The sequence below is a fragment of the Macaca mulatta genome, chromosome 7 (assembly GCF_049350105.2).
Source record: "Macaca mulatta isolate MMU2019108-1 chromosome 7, T2T-MMU8v2.0, whole genome shotgun sequence".
Lineage (NCBI taxonomy): Eukaryota > Metazoa > Chordata > Mammalia > Primates > Cercopithecidae > Macaca > Macaca mulatta.
Window position 1 is genome coordinate 10,967,671 of NC_133412.1, and position 14,528 is coordinate 10,982,198.

Consider the following 14,528-nt stretch of genomic DNA (forward strand, 5'->3'; position numbering starts at 1 on the left):
CCAAAGTGGAAGCTGAGCAACAGAGCCGGCTTTGGTGAAGTTGAGAAGGAGCTGTGACATCTCCAGGCAAATGCCAGCCCAGGTGTTGCTCCCTGACTCCAAAGGGACTTGGGGCCCAGTCATGACAGTTCTGGATATTTATACATTGATTCTGCTTCAACTGTGACTTGAGAAATAGTATATCTCTGTCTCTATAGCAGCACTGTGTAGAGCTTCACCTGGGAAAAGAGAGGAACTGCCTCTGCTCTTCAGTTCATAAAGGCACAATGAGGATGTTTTGCCCTGCTCCTGTGCCTTTATGAACTGAAGAAGATAGAGGGAAGCCTCGGGTGGCTTTGGAAGGGAGGGGAATTAGTCTCTTGCACCGTGCTCCTTCCCAAGAGCTATTTGAAAAGTGCTCCTTCTCATTCTATACACCTTTGCGTTGATTTAATAAGACATATTCATAAATAAAAAATGACTCCCCATCATTGCATACTCCAAAGGAAGAAAAGAAACAAGGTTGTAATTGGAGATGACACAGTCCTTTATCCATTAGTGACACACTATGGATCTCTGTGTCCAGCTCCCCTGAGCCCATGTGTTTGATCACTGGATTCAGTGAAGAGTGAATGCTGACCGTGTGTATGGCTCTTAAAAAGTTTACCTAGAGTCAGAGAATGACTGATGGCTTAATGAGCTGTAAGAAGGTAGACTTCATTCATGACAAAGTGGGTGGTCTGAGAAATAAAGGGTGGGGAAGAATGTTTAAGGTGACAGGTGATGTGAGCCTGTGGTTTAGAAATACAATATGAACTGATTTATCATGTCTTCAGTTAGTTGGGCATCTCTATAGACACTTGATGCTTTGCCAGCAGAATTACTCAGATTCGTATCTTCGATGCCCTATAACATCCTGGTGCATTTTCTTCCTCATCCAAAAATTATTAAGATATACCTAGAAAAAGTTTAATACTGTTATGTGCCAGTTATTCAAAACTAGTTACATCCTTGGTTATGGGTGGCAGTGATCTATTACTCAGAACACTAGATGGACCAAAGCATCCTATTACCAGTCAGTTTGCTTTTCTTCTGTACCCTATTGGAACTCTTTTCTTTTTGGTTGATTATTCCAATTCTAATGTAAGCCATCTGTATTGCAAAGAGAAGAGGTGCTAAGGTGAGGCACACAGGACTTTACAATCTAATCCAGTGGTTCTTGAATTCTAACGTGCATCAGAATCACCCAGGAGGCTTGTTCAAGACTGTCGAGCCCCCATCCCTAGGGTTTCTAATACGGTAAGTCAGTTTGGAGTGAGGCCCAGGAATTTGCATTTTTAGCTGGTCTCCAGGTGATGCTGATGCTGCGGTAGGAGGACTGCACTTTGAGAATCACTGATCTAGAAGATAAAAGGACAATGATTCTAAAGATTCCCCCTCACAGTCTTGTGTCTGATTCTAAGAGGACACAGCTGAGGCTGTTTTTCTTGCAGCTCACTCAGAATTCATTCTGTGGGTTTATGCTGTGGCATTTGAAGTACAAAACACCTGAATCACAAATGTTTGTTCCACTCAAGGACCAATTGCGTATAAATAACTTTTAAAGGTCATTATAATGGCTCCAGCGCAGCAACCTTAAGCAACTCTGTTTTCCTTAGGCAGCCGGCAAAAAGCGTTCATGATGATGTATTGTATAGGTGACATTTAAACAAACACACCTGAGCCTTATCATTTACAATCCCGCGGCAAATAGTTGTAAATTTCAGTTGCATCTATGGCCGTGGCATTGTTCTGTGTGTAGAACCTCAAGGTAGAACGTTTGACTTCCCTGTGTTTACCTCTGTACTCTGAGAGTGTGTGTGTAAAATCACGTTGTTTGTAAGGGTCTCTCCAGACTCCCGTGTTCTTGTTACCCGTGACCATTGTTGTCCTGCTGCGAGATGCAGGACAGGCTCATTCTCTGCAAATGACTGTATCTGACCCAAATTTCCTTCTACGGCAAATCACAAGAGTTCAGGGTTCTTTGGCTTTCATGCTATTAATCCCTTTCAATTGTCTGGGTTTTAAAAGATGTTGGTCCACTCCTGACATCCAAGGAGGAGAGATTTTTAGCCTTCTATCTACCAAAAGGCTCTAGTGATAACAACAAAAGTCATCACTAGGGAAAGGGTAATAGTGCTTCACCGGGCCTATCCCATAGCATAAAGGCTGCTGGGATCCATTGCTTTACAACTGCACATGCTGTCCAGGTAGAACCACTTGTCTCAGCTGCAGATTCATTCTCTCCAAGATAGCCAGGATTATTCTGTATCTCTGCTCCATGCAGTATAACCATGAGAGAAACTGAGACCGTCCCTTTCAATTGATCAGTATTCGTAAAGGCCAAGGAATTTGGTATGGCCTCTCCTATTTATTAATCCTTCAAGTCCAATGGACATAAAACCTGAAAATCTAGACAAGAAAGACCTCGAGCCAACAGTAATCCCAATGGCAAAGGGCCTGCAGGCATAACCCAATTCACGAAACATACATTTGTATTTGCAGTCTTCTGCTTTATCTTTGGAAATGTATGAGGACTTTGCATTTGATTCCAAATATCAAAAATAATTTCCTCAAATCTTCAGGGAACTGGTGTTCTGGGAAAACACACCACATCTTTCCTGTGGCTTCCCAGACTGCCCAGCTCCTTCAGTGCCTGATGGTTTTGCCCCAGTGTGAGAAGTTTGGCCTGAGGATGAAGTAGACACATTCTGTAGGAAGCAGTTAGATCAGTGCGTGTGTGTGCAAAGCTTTGGGCTTGTGGCTCTTACTCAGAATTGTCCGTGTCCCTCCACTCAGAGCCCTTGTTATCTTCTCACCTGTCAAGAACTTCAGGATGCTTCCAGTCTTCCTCCCGTCTTGCAGGAAAGAGTGTCCTTTACCTTACAGGAAGCAGGACAGAGAAGCCCTGGATTTTTCTGTTTACAGTTCTTGCATCTGACAGCCCTGCCTGATTGAATATTGAACTCTGTCTGTTGATCCTTCAGCCCGTGTGTCCTTGTCTAGAGCAGCACCCTCAGTCATTCAGGGTGAGGAAAAGATAGCGCTCCCACGATTCCTTACAAATCAGTCCTTGGAAACAAAAAGGATTAAGCAATTGACAGGGAGTCAATCAAGCCACCTCAGGTCATCCATCATTTCTGTTGTGCAGCCAGAAATCAGTCCACGTGCGATGCTTTCCCCCGCCCCCAGAATTCCAGCTGGATGGAAAGTTGTGGTTTCTGGTCCAGCTGAAGGACTGTTAGATGAGTGGACTTTTATTTTTCCTTTTCTAAGCTGTACAGATGTGATCCAGGCAATGGCACCACAACTTAAAACTAAACACTCATCAGTTGCTTTTCTCCTCTGATTCCTGATTTTCCTGCAGGGGACACACTAAGGCCCAGGCAGTCTGGCCAAGAGGGAGAAGCCAAGAGACTGGCTTCATTACAGGGTAGTCTTAGGAACTAACTATCCCTCATCCTTGTGTCTGCTGTACTCCTTTAACCACAGGTTTGTTTTAACCTCACCTCAACATGACATCTAGGAAGATAATGCAGCCTCTGGAAGCTGCAGTCTGTTCACAGACAGCTGGAGGACAAAAGCCACTCCACATCCAAGCTCACTGCTGTGAAGCTCTGGAAATTTATTTCTAAAGACCAAAGGAAAGGAGGGGCAGAGAGAAAGAAGCTTGCACCCACTGTGCTTTTGAATTTCTGTCCCTTTGTTCTTCCTCTCGAGCAGTTCTGGGGATGCCAGACACGGTGGAAGACATGTGTCCTGACATCCCCCAGCTGGAAGGCCTGATGAAGGAAATCAACGACCTGGCCGAGTCAGGGGCGCGGTACACAGAGGTGCCGCATGTCATCGAGGTGATCTTACCCATGCTCTGCAACTACCTGTCCTACTGGTGGGAGCGGGGGCCTGAGAACCTGCCCCCCAGCACAGGGCAGTGCTGCACCAAGGTCACCTCTGAACACCTCAGTCTCATCCTGGGCAACATTCTGAAAATCATCAACAACAACCTGGGCATCGATGAAGCCTCCTGGATGAAGCGCATCGCAGGTACCAATGCCTTTTCTCCCCGGTCCCCAGCCCAGGGCACAAGATAACTGGATTCTCTTTTCATCTCTATTATTAATTCCGAGATGGTTTTGCACAAGCTCTATCCAATATTTAAACCTCCCCATCCCCACCCCAGCTGCTTCACAGTAAAAAGAATTGACATATTCCCCTGAAGAGCTTCCTCGAGCCAATGCTCCTGCCCTACTCCCCTACTCATCCAGGCCCCTCAAATCTCCAGGAAGCCCTTCTTAATCAACTCCACTCAAATCCAATGAACATGGCTTTGTTTGATTTTGGTACTCAAGAATCCCATTTGCTCTTACAGTAATAATTGTCCAGAATTTTCCTGGTAAGTAATCCTGTGTGTTTTCCACTTGTATAAAACTCACTCCCATCTGACCTACACTGCAAGTTCCTTACTGTCACTCTGCATTTGTGTTGCACTTGATGCTTTCTGAGACACCCTCATGCAGCCTCACAGTAGGGGCACTTTGGGTTTTTTTCTTTTGTATCCCTCTAAAGTTACTTGCATACAGTCAGCTCTCAGTGAATGTTATTAGCCAATTTTCTCTTCCTAAAGCAACTTCAAAAAAAGGACAGGCTTGGAAAATCACTAACTACTTTCCACAGTCAGGAAACCACAAATATTTTGTGTCCTCTGTGTCAAACTACAGTCCAAGGAGATAGAAGCTAAGGCAAAATCACTGCTTTTGATGGACCTGTGATTTAGGTAGTGGAGTCCACCAGTAACATCTTTACCCATATAATCTCCTGGATCATGAATACAATGTCTAGGCTAAAGGGAACTATTAATCCAACACTGGTATTTACTTTCCTGGACCAAGGAATTGCTGTCCTTCTGCAAGACCAAGGAAGAAAAGTTACTGCTTCTTCCTGTCTCACAGATGAACTGAGATCAAAATTATAAATATCTTGGGTGCCAATGGCAGCTAGATAATATAAGCCTCTGTGGACATTTGAATAGAGTTGGTGTTCCTCTATTACCCAGTAGCCCTAAAATATTGTTAACCATAAGGTAATTTTTCAATGAGTTTCACTTGGTAAATCTGAATTAAGGGAAGGAAGGGTTTCAAAAAAATCTCCTCCCTTACCTTCCTAGAGGTGCACACAGGGAAAGTGTCACAGCATGAGGGCCACTGATGGAAACTGAAGTTTGGCCTGTTACTCCACAGGGTGAATCTAGATTTCATTCAGACAGGCTACTTATTTCTTGGTGACTAAACAAAGTCAATTTTAAGTAGTAACCCCAAATCACCCACCTAAGGTGTCGCCATTCTGATTACATATCCGGAGCAGAGTTGCTCATTGAAGAAGGCTAAGAAGTCACAACTTCTTGGTTAATATGTCTCATCAGAGAGTGCCATTGACCTTCTTTTCTAAAAGTATCTTTTTTATAAAAGTAAAATATAAAGTGATATTTTGAAGAAAATGGCTGGAATGCAAGCTGTTTCCAACTGAAATGCTTAAGCTAAAGACACTTTGAAATACACATGTGAATGTACATTGTCAATGGTTCACAACTCTCAGTCACTCATTTTTTTCTTACAATTACTCTGATCTTTAAAAAAAAAAAAAAAAAAAAAAAAAAAGACCAATGGAATGGCATATTGCTCTTTCTCTGATTGCTTGTTTCTGCTTTTCAACTTCTAGTGACCACCCCAGCCTCTTTATATTTATTTATAATTGATACCAGACTTATATCCCTCCCTCGGAGCCCAGAGGAGTCTCCAGGCAATAGGTTGGCAGGTTTCAAGTCTTGAGGGCTGAGGATGGTAGTAGGATTAATGTGCTTTTAACAACAGATTGTTCTGTAAAATAACCAGAAAGCATATATTGAGTGTGCGCTCTTAGCACAGTACTTGTTGTTAGTAAAAGGCTTCCTTCAGGAAGTTTACAATCTGCTAGTGAGCCAAAAGCAAAAAGAATGGACTATAAAATAATACAAAATAGTCTTTCATGAAGAGCTGAGGGGTGTGGCATAGGCCGTGTGTGCATGAGAGGTTCAGGGGAGGCAGGAGCTCCCCATGGCCTGGAAGAGCAGAGCAGGAATATGGACCTTCTCCCATAGCGGCCTCGGTCCCCCATCCCCCGAGGTAGCTCTATGAGAGGGAAGTATCAAGGGGAAGATTGAGGAAGCGAACAAGGGGCAGGTGCCATCCTGAGTTGATGGGATTCCACAGCCCCACCTTTCAATCATGTCTTTCATTTTCATCAATTGCCATAATACGTGAAATGACGGGGAGGCTCTTTGTAAACCCAGTGTATGCGCAGCCCATCATCAGCAAAGCCAGGCCCGACCTGCTGAGAAGCCACTTCATCCCAACTCTGGAGAAGCTGAAGAAAAAGGCTGTCAAGACCGTGCAGGAGGAGGAGCAGTTGAGAGCCGATGGCAAAGGGGACACCCAGGAGGCGGAGCTCCTCATCCTGGACGAATTTGCGGTCCTCTGCCGAGATCTCTATGCCTTCTACCCCATGCTGATCCGCTACGTGGACAACAACAGGTACGGAGGAGAGCACTAGGAGCCTGTCTGCCCCTCTGTGGGGCTAGTTTAGGCAATAGAATAAAACGGAAAGATGGTGTTGGGTTGTTGACAGTGAGATAAAGGAGGTGATAGCCGCCCCCACCGTTCTCCTTCCCAACACCAGTGGTTCCTGCTGTAGGAGCTCTGGGCAGTGCTTTCCTGGAGCGACGATTCTGTGACATGGTCTGTGACAGGGCCATCCCCTCCATCTTTATGGGCTACCGCAGGTCAGAGGAAGTTGGTCAAATAAAGGTAGCAGTGACCCACTTCTGCCCCTCTGCTGTTCACTCATGTTTTCCTTCAACCAGTACTGCCTGACTGTGTGTTAAGCGCTCTTCTAGGCTTTAAGTGACGGGAGTGAATAGAACAGACAAGCTCTCTGGCCTAGGGAGATTTCTTTCTGGGGCTAGGAGAGGTGCATAAACAATAAACAACCCATGTAAGTAAATTATATAGAGCAGGGCAAGGGGAATTAGGAGGGTCAGGGTGGGGTGGAGTTGTGTTTTTAGATAGGATGTTACTGAGAAATCTGCATTTGAGCAAAGACCTGAAGTCAGTAAAGTTTGGAACCAGAAAGATCTGGGGCGAGGATGTTGCAGGAAGAGGAAATGTCTGGTGCAGGCCCCGAGAAAAGAGTGTGCTTGGGATGTTCAAGGGACCAAAAGGAGGCCAGTGTAGCTGAAGCAGAGGGAGGGGTGGGGAAGAGCAGTAGAGGATGTCAGAGGGGCAACATGGGGCCGAGAGTCCAGGCCTGGGAGGCCACTGTGAGGACTCTGACTTTTACTCTGAGTGAAAGAACAAGCCCCTGGAGATTTTGAGGGAGTCTGTAATGTGATCTGATTCACTCTTTGAGCACTGTAGCAAGGGGTGGAGGCGGTAGGGAAGGAAGAAGACCAGTGGGAGGTTCTCTGTGATCCAGGCAAGAGTGGAATGTGATCCATAGAAACTGAAAATGGATTAGCAGTGTCGGGGTGGGAGAGAGTGATGGGGAGGGACTGCTTTATGCTTTTTCTTAAGGACTGGGGTTTCCTTTTGGGGTAATGAAAATGTCCTGGAACTGGATAATGATCATAGTTTCACAGCATTGTGAATGTACTAAACATCACTGATTGCAAATTTTATGTTATATGCATTTTACCAGGTTTTATTATATATATATATAAAATATAATATATATAAATATATGTAAAATATATATATATTTTTTGAGATGGAGTCTTGCTCTGTCACCCAGGCTGGCATGCAGTGGCATGATCTTGGCTCACCGTAACCTCCACCTCCTGGGCTCATGCGATTCTCCCACTTCAGCCTCCTGAGTAGCTGGGATTACAGGTGTGTGCCACCATGCCTGGCTAATTTTTTGGTATTTTAGTAGAAATGGGATTTTACCATGTTGCCCAGGGTGGTTTCGAACTCCTGAGCTCAGGCATTCTGCCCCGCTGGGCTTCCCCAAAGTATTGGGATTACAGGCGTGAGCCACCACACCTGGCCTCTTTTTTTTTTTCTTTTCTTTTCTTTTCTTTTCTTTTTTTTTTTTAAGTTGATGGTGACTGAGGCCAGGATGGTAGCAGTGAAGGTTGCCAGACGTTATCAGATTCTGGGTCTGTTTTGACGGTAGAGCCCTTGGAATTTCCAAATTGGGAATGAGAGAAAAGAGAAGAGTCAAAAATGATTCCAGGAGTTTTGACTGAGTACATGGAAGAATGGCCTTTTCAGCAATTGAGGAAGACTGTGGATACATCAGATTTGGCCAAGGTTGGAGTGAGGTTGTTGAGGGGAGGATCAGGAGATCACTTTCAGACATGTTGAATTTAGTTGCCTATTCAATAGAAAAGTGAAAATGTTGAATGGGTAATTGCATATAAGATCCAGAGTTCAGGGGAGAGGTCTGGTGTAGACATACGCATTTTGGAGTAATCAATACATTTAAGGACTGTGAGACTAGATGAGATAAGTAAAGGATTGAGGAAGAGACAGAAGAGTTCCTCGGTACTAAGAGGTCAGGCAGAAGAAGATGAAGAGCAAATGAGACTGAGAGGGAGAAACCAACAAGACAGTAGGAAAGCCAACAGAATGTTGTATCCTGGGTGCCAACTTCACAAAGAGCTTCCAGAAGGAAAGAATGACCAACTGTTTCGAATGCTCCTGGTAAATAAGATGAGAACTGAGACTGGGCATTATATGAAGCAGCTCATTAGTTATTGGTGACTTTGACAAGAGCAGTGTCTGTGAAAAGTATTGAAGATAAAAAGCCTCTTTGGGATGGGTTAAAGGAATGAGAGAAAAGGACTTGGATCCAGCAATGCAGGCAACTTGTTCAAGTTTTACTCTAAAAGAGAACAGAGAAATGAGACACTAGCTAGAGGCAGAAGGGTGGTCAAGAGAGGAGCTGTTAACATAGGAAACTCGTCAGGTTGCTTCTTCACCAGTGGGAAGGATCCAGTAGAGACGGGGGCTATGATCATGTAAGAGAGAGACAATTTCTAAGGCAATGCCCTTGAGCAGGCAAAAGGTCGGCCTTAGGAAGTTCATCTACAGCAACAGACAGGAGGGCAGAGACTGTGGATGCTGATGCACACACACACACACACACACACACACACCCCTACATTCAGAGAGAGAGGTCTTTTGGGGTCCTTTTCTGATTGCTTTTATTTTCTCAGTAAAGTAGGAAGCAAGATCATCAGTTGGGGATGAAGATGGGGAAAGGTGCATAGAGGTTTGAAGAGTGAAGAGAAGGTATGAGGTGGTTTCCAGGGAGAGTGGAAGAGTCGATGGACCAGGGAAATGCAGGGTGATTACCAGGCAGCATTAAGAGATCTCTGGTCCCCAGCACTTTGGGAGGCCGAGACGGGCGGATCACGAGGTCAGGAGATCGAGACCATCCTGGCTAACACAGTGAAACCCCGTCTCTACTAAAAAATACAAAAAACTAGCCGGGCGAGGTGGTGGGCGCCTGTAGTCCCAGCTACTCGGGAGGCTGAGGCAGGAGAATGGCGGGAACCCGGGAGGCAGAGCTTGCAGTGAGCTGAGATCTGGCCACAGCACTCCAGCCTGGGCGACAGAGCGAGACTCCGTCTCAAAAAAAAAAAGAGATCTCTGGTCATGAATTTACAGTAAGACCCATTAGCAGGTTGTCTGTTTCTCCAGCCAAATTCAGCTGTCAGATATCAACCAAGAATAGGAAGTAAGTTGCATTTAATGAGAGGTGAGGTTTTGCAAAGTGAGTATGACAAAAACAGGTTAGGGAGTTAAGGGTATATGTAAGGGGGTAATTATAAAGATTTACATGGAATTTAAGCCGGATGATGAGGAGGACAGAACGTAGAAAGCCTAATGTGCATGAACAGACAAAGGATCAAAGCATTTTTGGGGAGTAGGTACTAGATAGGAGGAAGGTGGTGGTCAGAGAAGTGAAATGCATGGATTTAAGATTATGGGGTTAGGGGAGGTTACAGTTATTAGTAATGACCATGGGATTGCATGCTGAGGCAGGTGGAGGGCAAGACCCTTAGAGAAGAAATCAACCGACGAAAAGGCCATGGAGCTGGAAAATCATAAACACATATGTTGAAGTCACTGAGAATGAAGACCGGTGACATGCTGAGACGAATATTAGTGAGATATGTGCTAAAAGCATGGGCAAAGGAAGAGGAATGGCTCGAATTAGCGGCCACCTTGGTATGAGATGAAATTCAAAACTGGAGACTTATGGAGATACTTCATGCTGCGTGTCTCTGTTCTGGCATTTGAGCACCATTTAGAGAGGAGAGGTGGAAAACAGCACAATATAATGAATTTATCCAAACCTGCTGCTCCCTATTCTCAAGGCCTCTTCCCCCAACCTGAGTCCTTCAGGAGGGTCACCCAGAATCCTCATTCTCTCCCTATCCCTTGCCTTCAGCCCTTCACACTGACTCTGTGCACCTTCCCTTCTCTCCCATCAGTCAGTCCCCTGGGGTGGTGGCCATATGCTATGCTGGACAGGCTGCGTATCCCAGCTCACCGTCTTCACGCCTATTCTACAGAACTTCAAAGGTTGAAAGTCTCTAATGTCATAATTAGGAAAATTAATTCATGTCATAAGAGAAATTTTTAATGTAAGTCACTCTTTCCCCAATGTTCATTTGGTGCACAGAATTTAGCTGAGTCAAAATAAATAATTAAACATCAATTATATGAGAAATGTGAAGGCTTGTGGGAATATAAGTCTGTAAAATCATAAAGCTATTGATAGGGTGAACACAGACATTTTCACTGTATCTTATAGTATGATCCTTACCCTATTTGTGGGTTTTGTTGCTTTTTTCTCTGCAACCAAATATGTGTCAGTTGTCCAAGTCCATTCTCCAGTTCTCCAGCACCAATTGGGTATCCAACAATCCAATTTAATTCTGACAGTAACTATGCAGAGTTAGTGCAGATCCCACAGGTTAAGGGCTCAGTTCTGCAAGACTGTTCCATTTCAGACACCAGCCACAAATGAGTTGCCCAGGCTACTCACACTTCTGCCCAACGAACTGCAAAGCCCATGGTTCTCATGACCTGGTTTGATAATTCACTCAAATCTGATAATTCACTGGAATAGCTTATAGAACTCGGGAAAGCACATTAACAATTACAGGCTTGTTAGAAAAGAATCAACTCAGGAACATTCAAATGGAAGAGACGCATAGGGAAATGTATGGGCGTAGGGGAGTGCAGAACCTCTGTGTCCACCCTGGCACACACCACCCTCCCAGCCCATCGATGTGTTTACCAACCTGTAGGCTCCCTGCATTTCATCGTACGAGCTTTTATGTAAGTTTCATTGATAAATCATTGGCCATTGGTGATTGAGATCGAACCCAATCTTCAGCACCTCCTCTCTCCCCAGAGGTAGGGAGTGAGGCTGAAAGTTCCAACCCTCTAACCATGTGCTTGGTCTTTCTAGCAACCAGTGCCATCCTGAAGCTACCTAGCCCTTCCCCACTCAAGGGTCACTTCATTAGCATAAACCCAGGTATGGTCAAAGGTGCTCGTTATATATAACAAAAGAAACTCCTATTACTCAGGAAATTCCATGAGTTCTAGTAGCTCTGTGCCAGGAAACAGAGGCAAAGACTAATATATATTTTTATTATACCATACCCTTCTGAAATTTAAAACCCTAAAATACAAATTTGAAAATGTTTAATTTTAAGGTACCCATTATAGATACTGAAGGGATGCAGAAATATTTGGGGGAATATTGGTAACTTTTGAGTGGTAACCCATTCTGCCACGGGCAAGAAATGGGCCTGGATATACTCATTTTAGCATTTATTTTAATTTATTTTATGAGGCAAATTGTACTTACTATTTAAAATAACCTAATTAAGATTACTTATATTTAGCATTCCAATAGAAACACTTTACAACAACACCTTACACACACACACACACATACACTCTCTCTCTCTTTCTCTCTCTCTCTCTCTCTATATATATATATATATAATATATATAAAATCTTTTCTTTCCTTACCTATCTATGGGAAATTGTAGTCATTTTCACACACAAAAAAACCCCCTGCTTTTTTGAGGGTCATTTTAGTCATTTCCCCATCATAATAATGTTAGCAGTGTAGAGAAGGAAATTGCCAGAATTTGAAGTGAAAAATAAAAGTAGAGTAAAGTTGCTCCTGGAATAGCTCTTTAATTGCATTTGTCACTATTGACGATCAAGACTCAAGACAGAGTATGTTATACTTATGCAGTGTTTGACAGTTGCTAAAAATGGCAATGTCAGAGAGTCTTTGAGATCATCATTAATTCATTCATCTCCACTTTTCTTCCCAGAGCATCACGGTCATATGAGCTGTGCTGGGAAATACAGCCTTCCAACATGAGTGCCTTTACTTTCTTCAGGTCCTCTCTTCATCCAAAAAATTAGCTGGCTTTGAATTACAGAATCGTGGCCTTGGCAGGGTTGTTAGAGGTCACCTCATCTTACCTCCCAGTGGATGGAGAAATACCCCTTCCTTTTCCCTATCGTGACTTTCTGCCTCTGGTTATTGGGAAAAGTGGAGGGCAAAAGACGAGAGGGACAGCATTGCCATGCATGCAGTCCCATTCCGGTTTCAGACAGTTCAAACCATTTGAGCTCAGAGGATAACTCCTACCTATCAGCTCTAATTTTACTCTCCAGAACCACACAAAATTCCTCTAATCCCTCTTGTGGCAGCTCTTTAAATATGTAACAGAGCCATCTTGGGCTTTCCTCTTCCCTGCTTTTTCTTGTCATATTAAACCTTTGTGCTCTTTTCTTCCCTGCCACAGCAGTGTGTAAAGTTTCTTTGGTGTCTGGAATACTCTTCTGAAGAGCGGCTTCTGTTGATCAGTGTCCAACCTGAAGCTGACCCAGAATAAGCAAGAACCAGTTGTGGTGTACTCAGTGGGGGGCACATAAGTGCTTTGCTTCCTCATGCCAGGAGATAAAAGTCAAGATGTATTAAGTCTCTCTCTCTTTTTTTTTTTTTTTTTTTAAGACAGAGTCTCACTCTATTGCCCAGGCTGGAGTGCAGTGGCATGATCTTGGTTCACTGTAACCTCTGCCTCCCAGGTTCAAGCGATTCTCCTGCTTCAGGCTCCTGAGTAGCTGGGACTACAGGTACACACCACCATGCCTGGCTAATTTTTTTGTATTTTTAGTAGAGACAGGGTTTCACCATGTTGGTCAGGCTGGTCTTGAACTCCTGACCTCAGGTGATCTGCCTGCCTCTGCCTCCCAAAGTGCTGGGATTACAGGAGTGAGCCACTGCACCCGGCCTAAACAAGTCTCTCTTTCTAAAAGGCAATCATTTTCCTAGGCCCCTTCCTGAGAGTCAGAAATATTTGGAACTTAGCATTGAACTTTAAATAGTGAGATTTTTGGTAAAAACCTCTCTCTCAAACTGTTGAAGGGCTTTACTGTTAGAGTAAATCCCATGCAGCAACTACCTCAGGCTTGGGCCTCTGGGGGAGGCTTTGGAACAAAGCTGTAAAAAGCCCTTACCTCCGAAGTAGCCATGCTGACTGTGAACACAGGAGCGTGGCTTTATTTTCTTTCAAACCCTGATCATTTACCCGTTGTTTTTGTTTTTGTTTTGTTTTGTTTTTGTTTGTTTGTTTGTTTTTGTTTTTTGGGGGAGGGACAAAGTCTCACTCTGTCGCCCAGGCTGGAATGCAGCGGCGCGATCTCGGCTCACTGCAACCTCCACCTCCCGGGTTCCAGTGATTCTCCTGCCTCAGCCTTCCGAGTAGCTGGGATTACAGGCATGCGTCACTACACCTGGCTAATTTTGTATTTTTAGTAGAGACGGGGTTTTGCCATGTTGATCAGGCTGGTCTTGAAGTCCTGACCTCAGGTGATCCACCCGCCTCAGCCTCCCAAAGTGCTGGGATTATAGGCATGAGCCACTGCGCCCGGCCCCATTTGAGTTTTTGAAAATGAAAGTCTAAGTCTCCATACTCCTGCCACCATCCAGGATTCTGTTCCTATGCTTCTTGTTTTTTTCTGCGACTGTGCTCAGTTATTTCATCCACTTGGGTTGCTGCTGCTCCTTTGGTTGTTGTTATAAAGTTAAGGGGTACAAGTACAGTTTTGTTACATAGATACATTGCTTAGTGGCAAAGTCTGGACTTTTAGTGTAACCATCACCCAATACGAAAACCTCTCTGGAAAATAGTATGGAAATTTCTCAAAGAACTAAAAATAGAACCACTATTCAATCCAGCAGTCTCGCTGCTAGGTGTCTACCCAAAGGAAAAGAAATCATTATATCGAGTAGATACTTGCACTCATATGTTTATTGCAGCACTATTCACGACAGCAGAGATATGATATCAACCCAAGCATCCATCAGTGGATGCCTGCATTTAAAAAAAAGTGGGATACGCATACACACACACAGTGGAATACTG

General features: G+C 44.2%; 1 protein-coding gene across 1 annotated transcript in view; it reads left to right on the forward strand.

Moving 5' to 3' along the window:
- RYR3 (ryanodine receptor 3) overlaps window positions 1-14,528 on the forward strand; it is a 566,953-nt gene that overhangs the window by 481,695 nt on the left and 70,730 nt on the right. Inside the window, exons 66-67 of the mRNA XM_028850703.2 lie at window positions 3,742-4,062; window positions 6,344-6,584. Of these exons, the coding sequence (XP_028706536.2) occupies window positions 3,742-4,062; window positions 6,344-6,584 (562 nt within the window). The remainder of the gene's footprint in view (window positions 1-3,741; window positions 4,063-6,343; window positions 6,585-14,528) is intronic.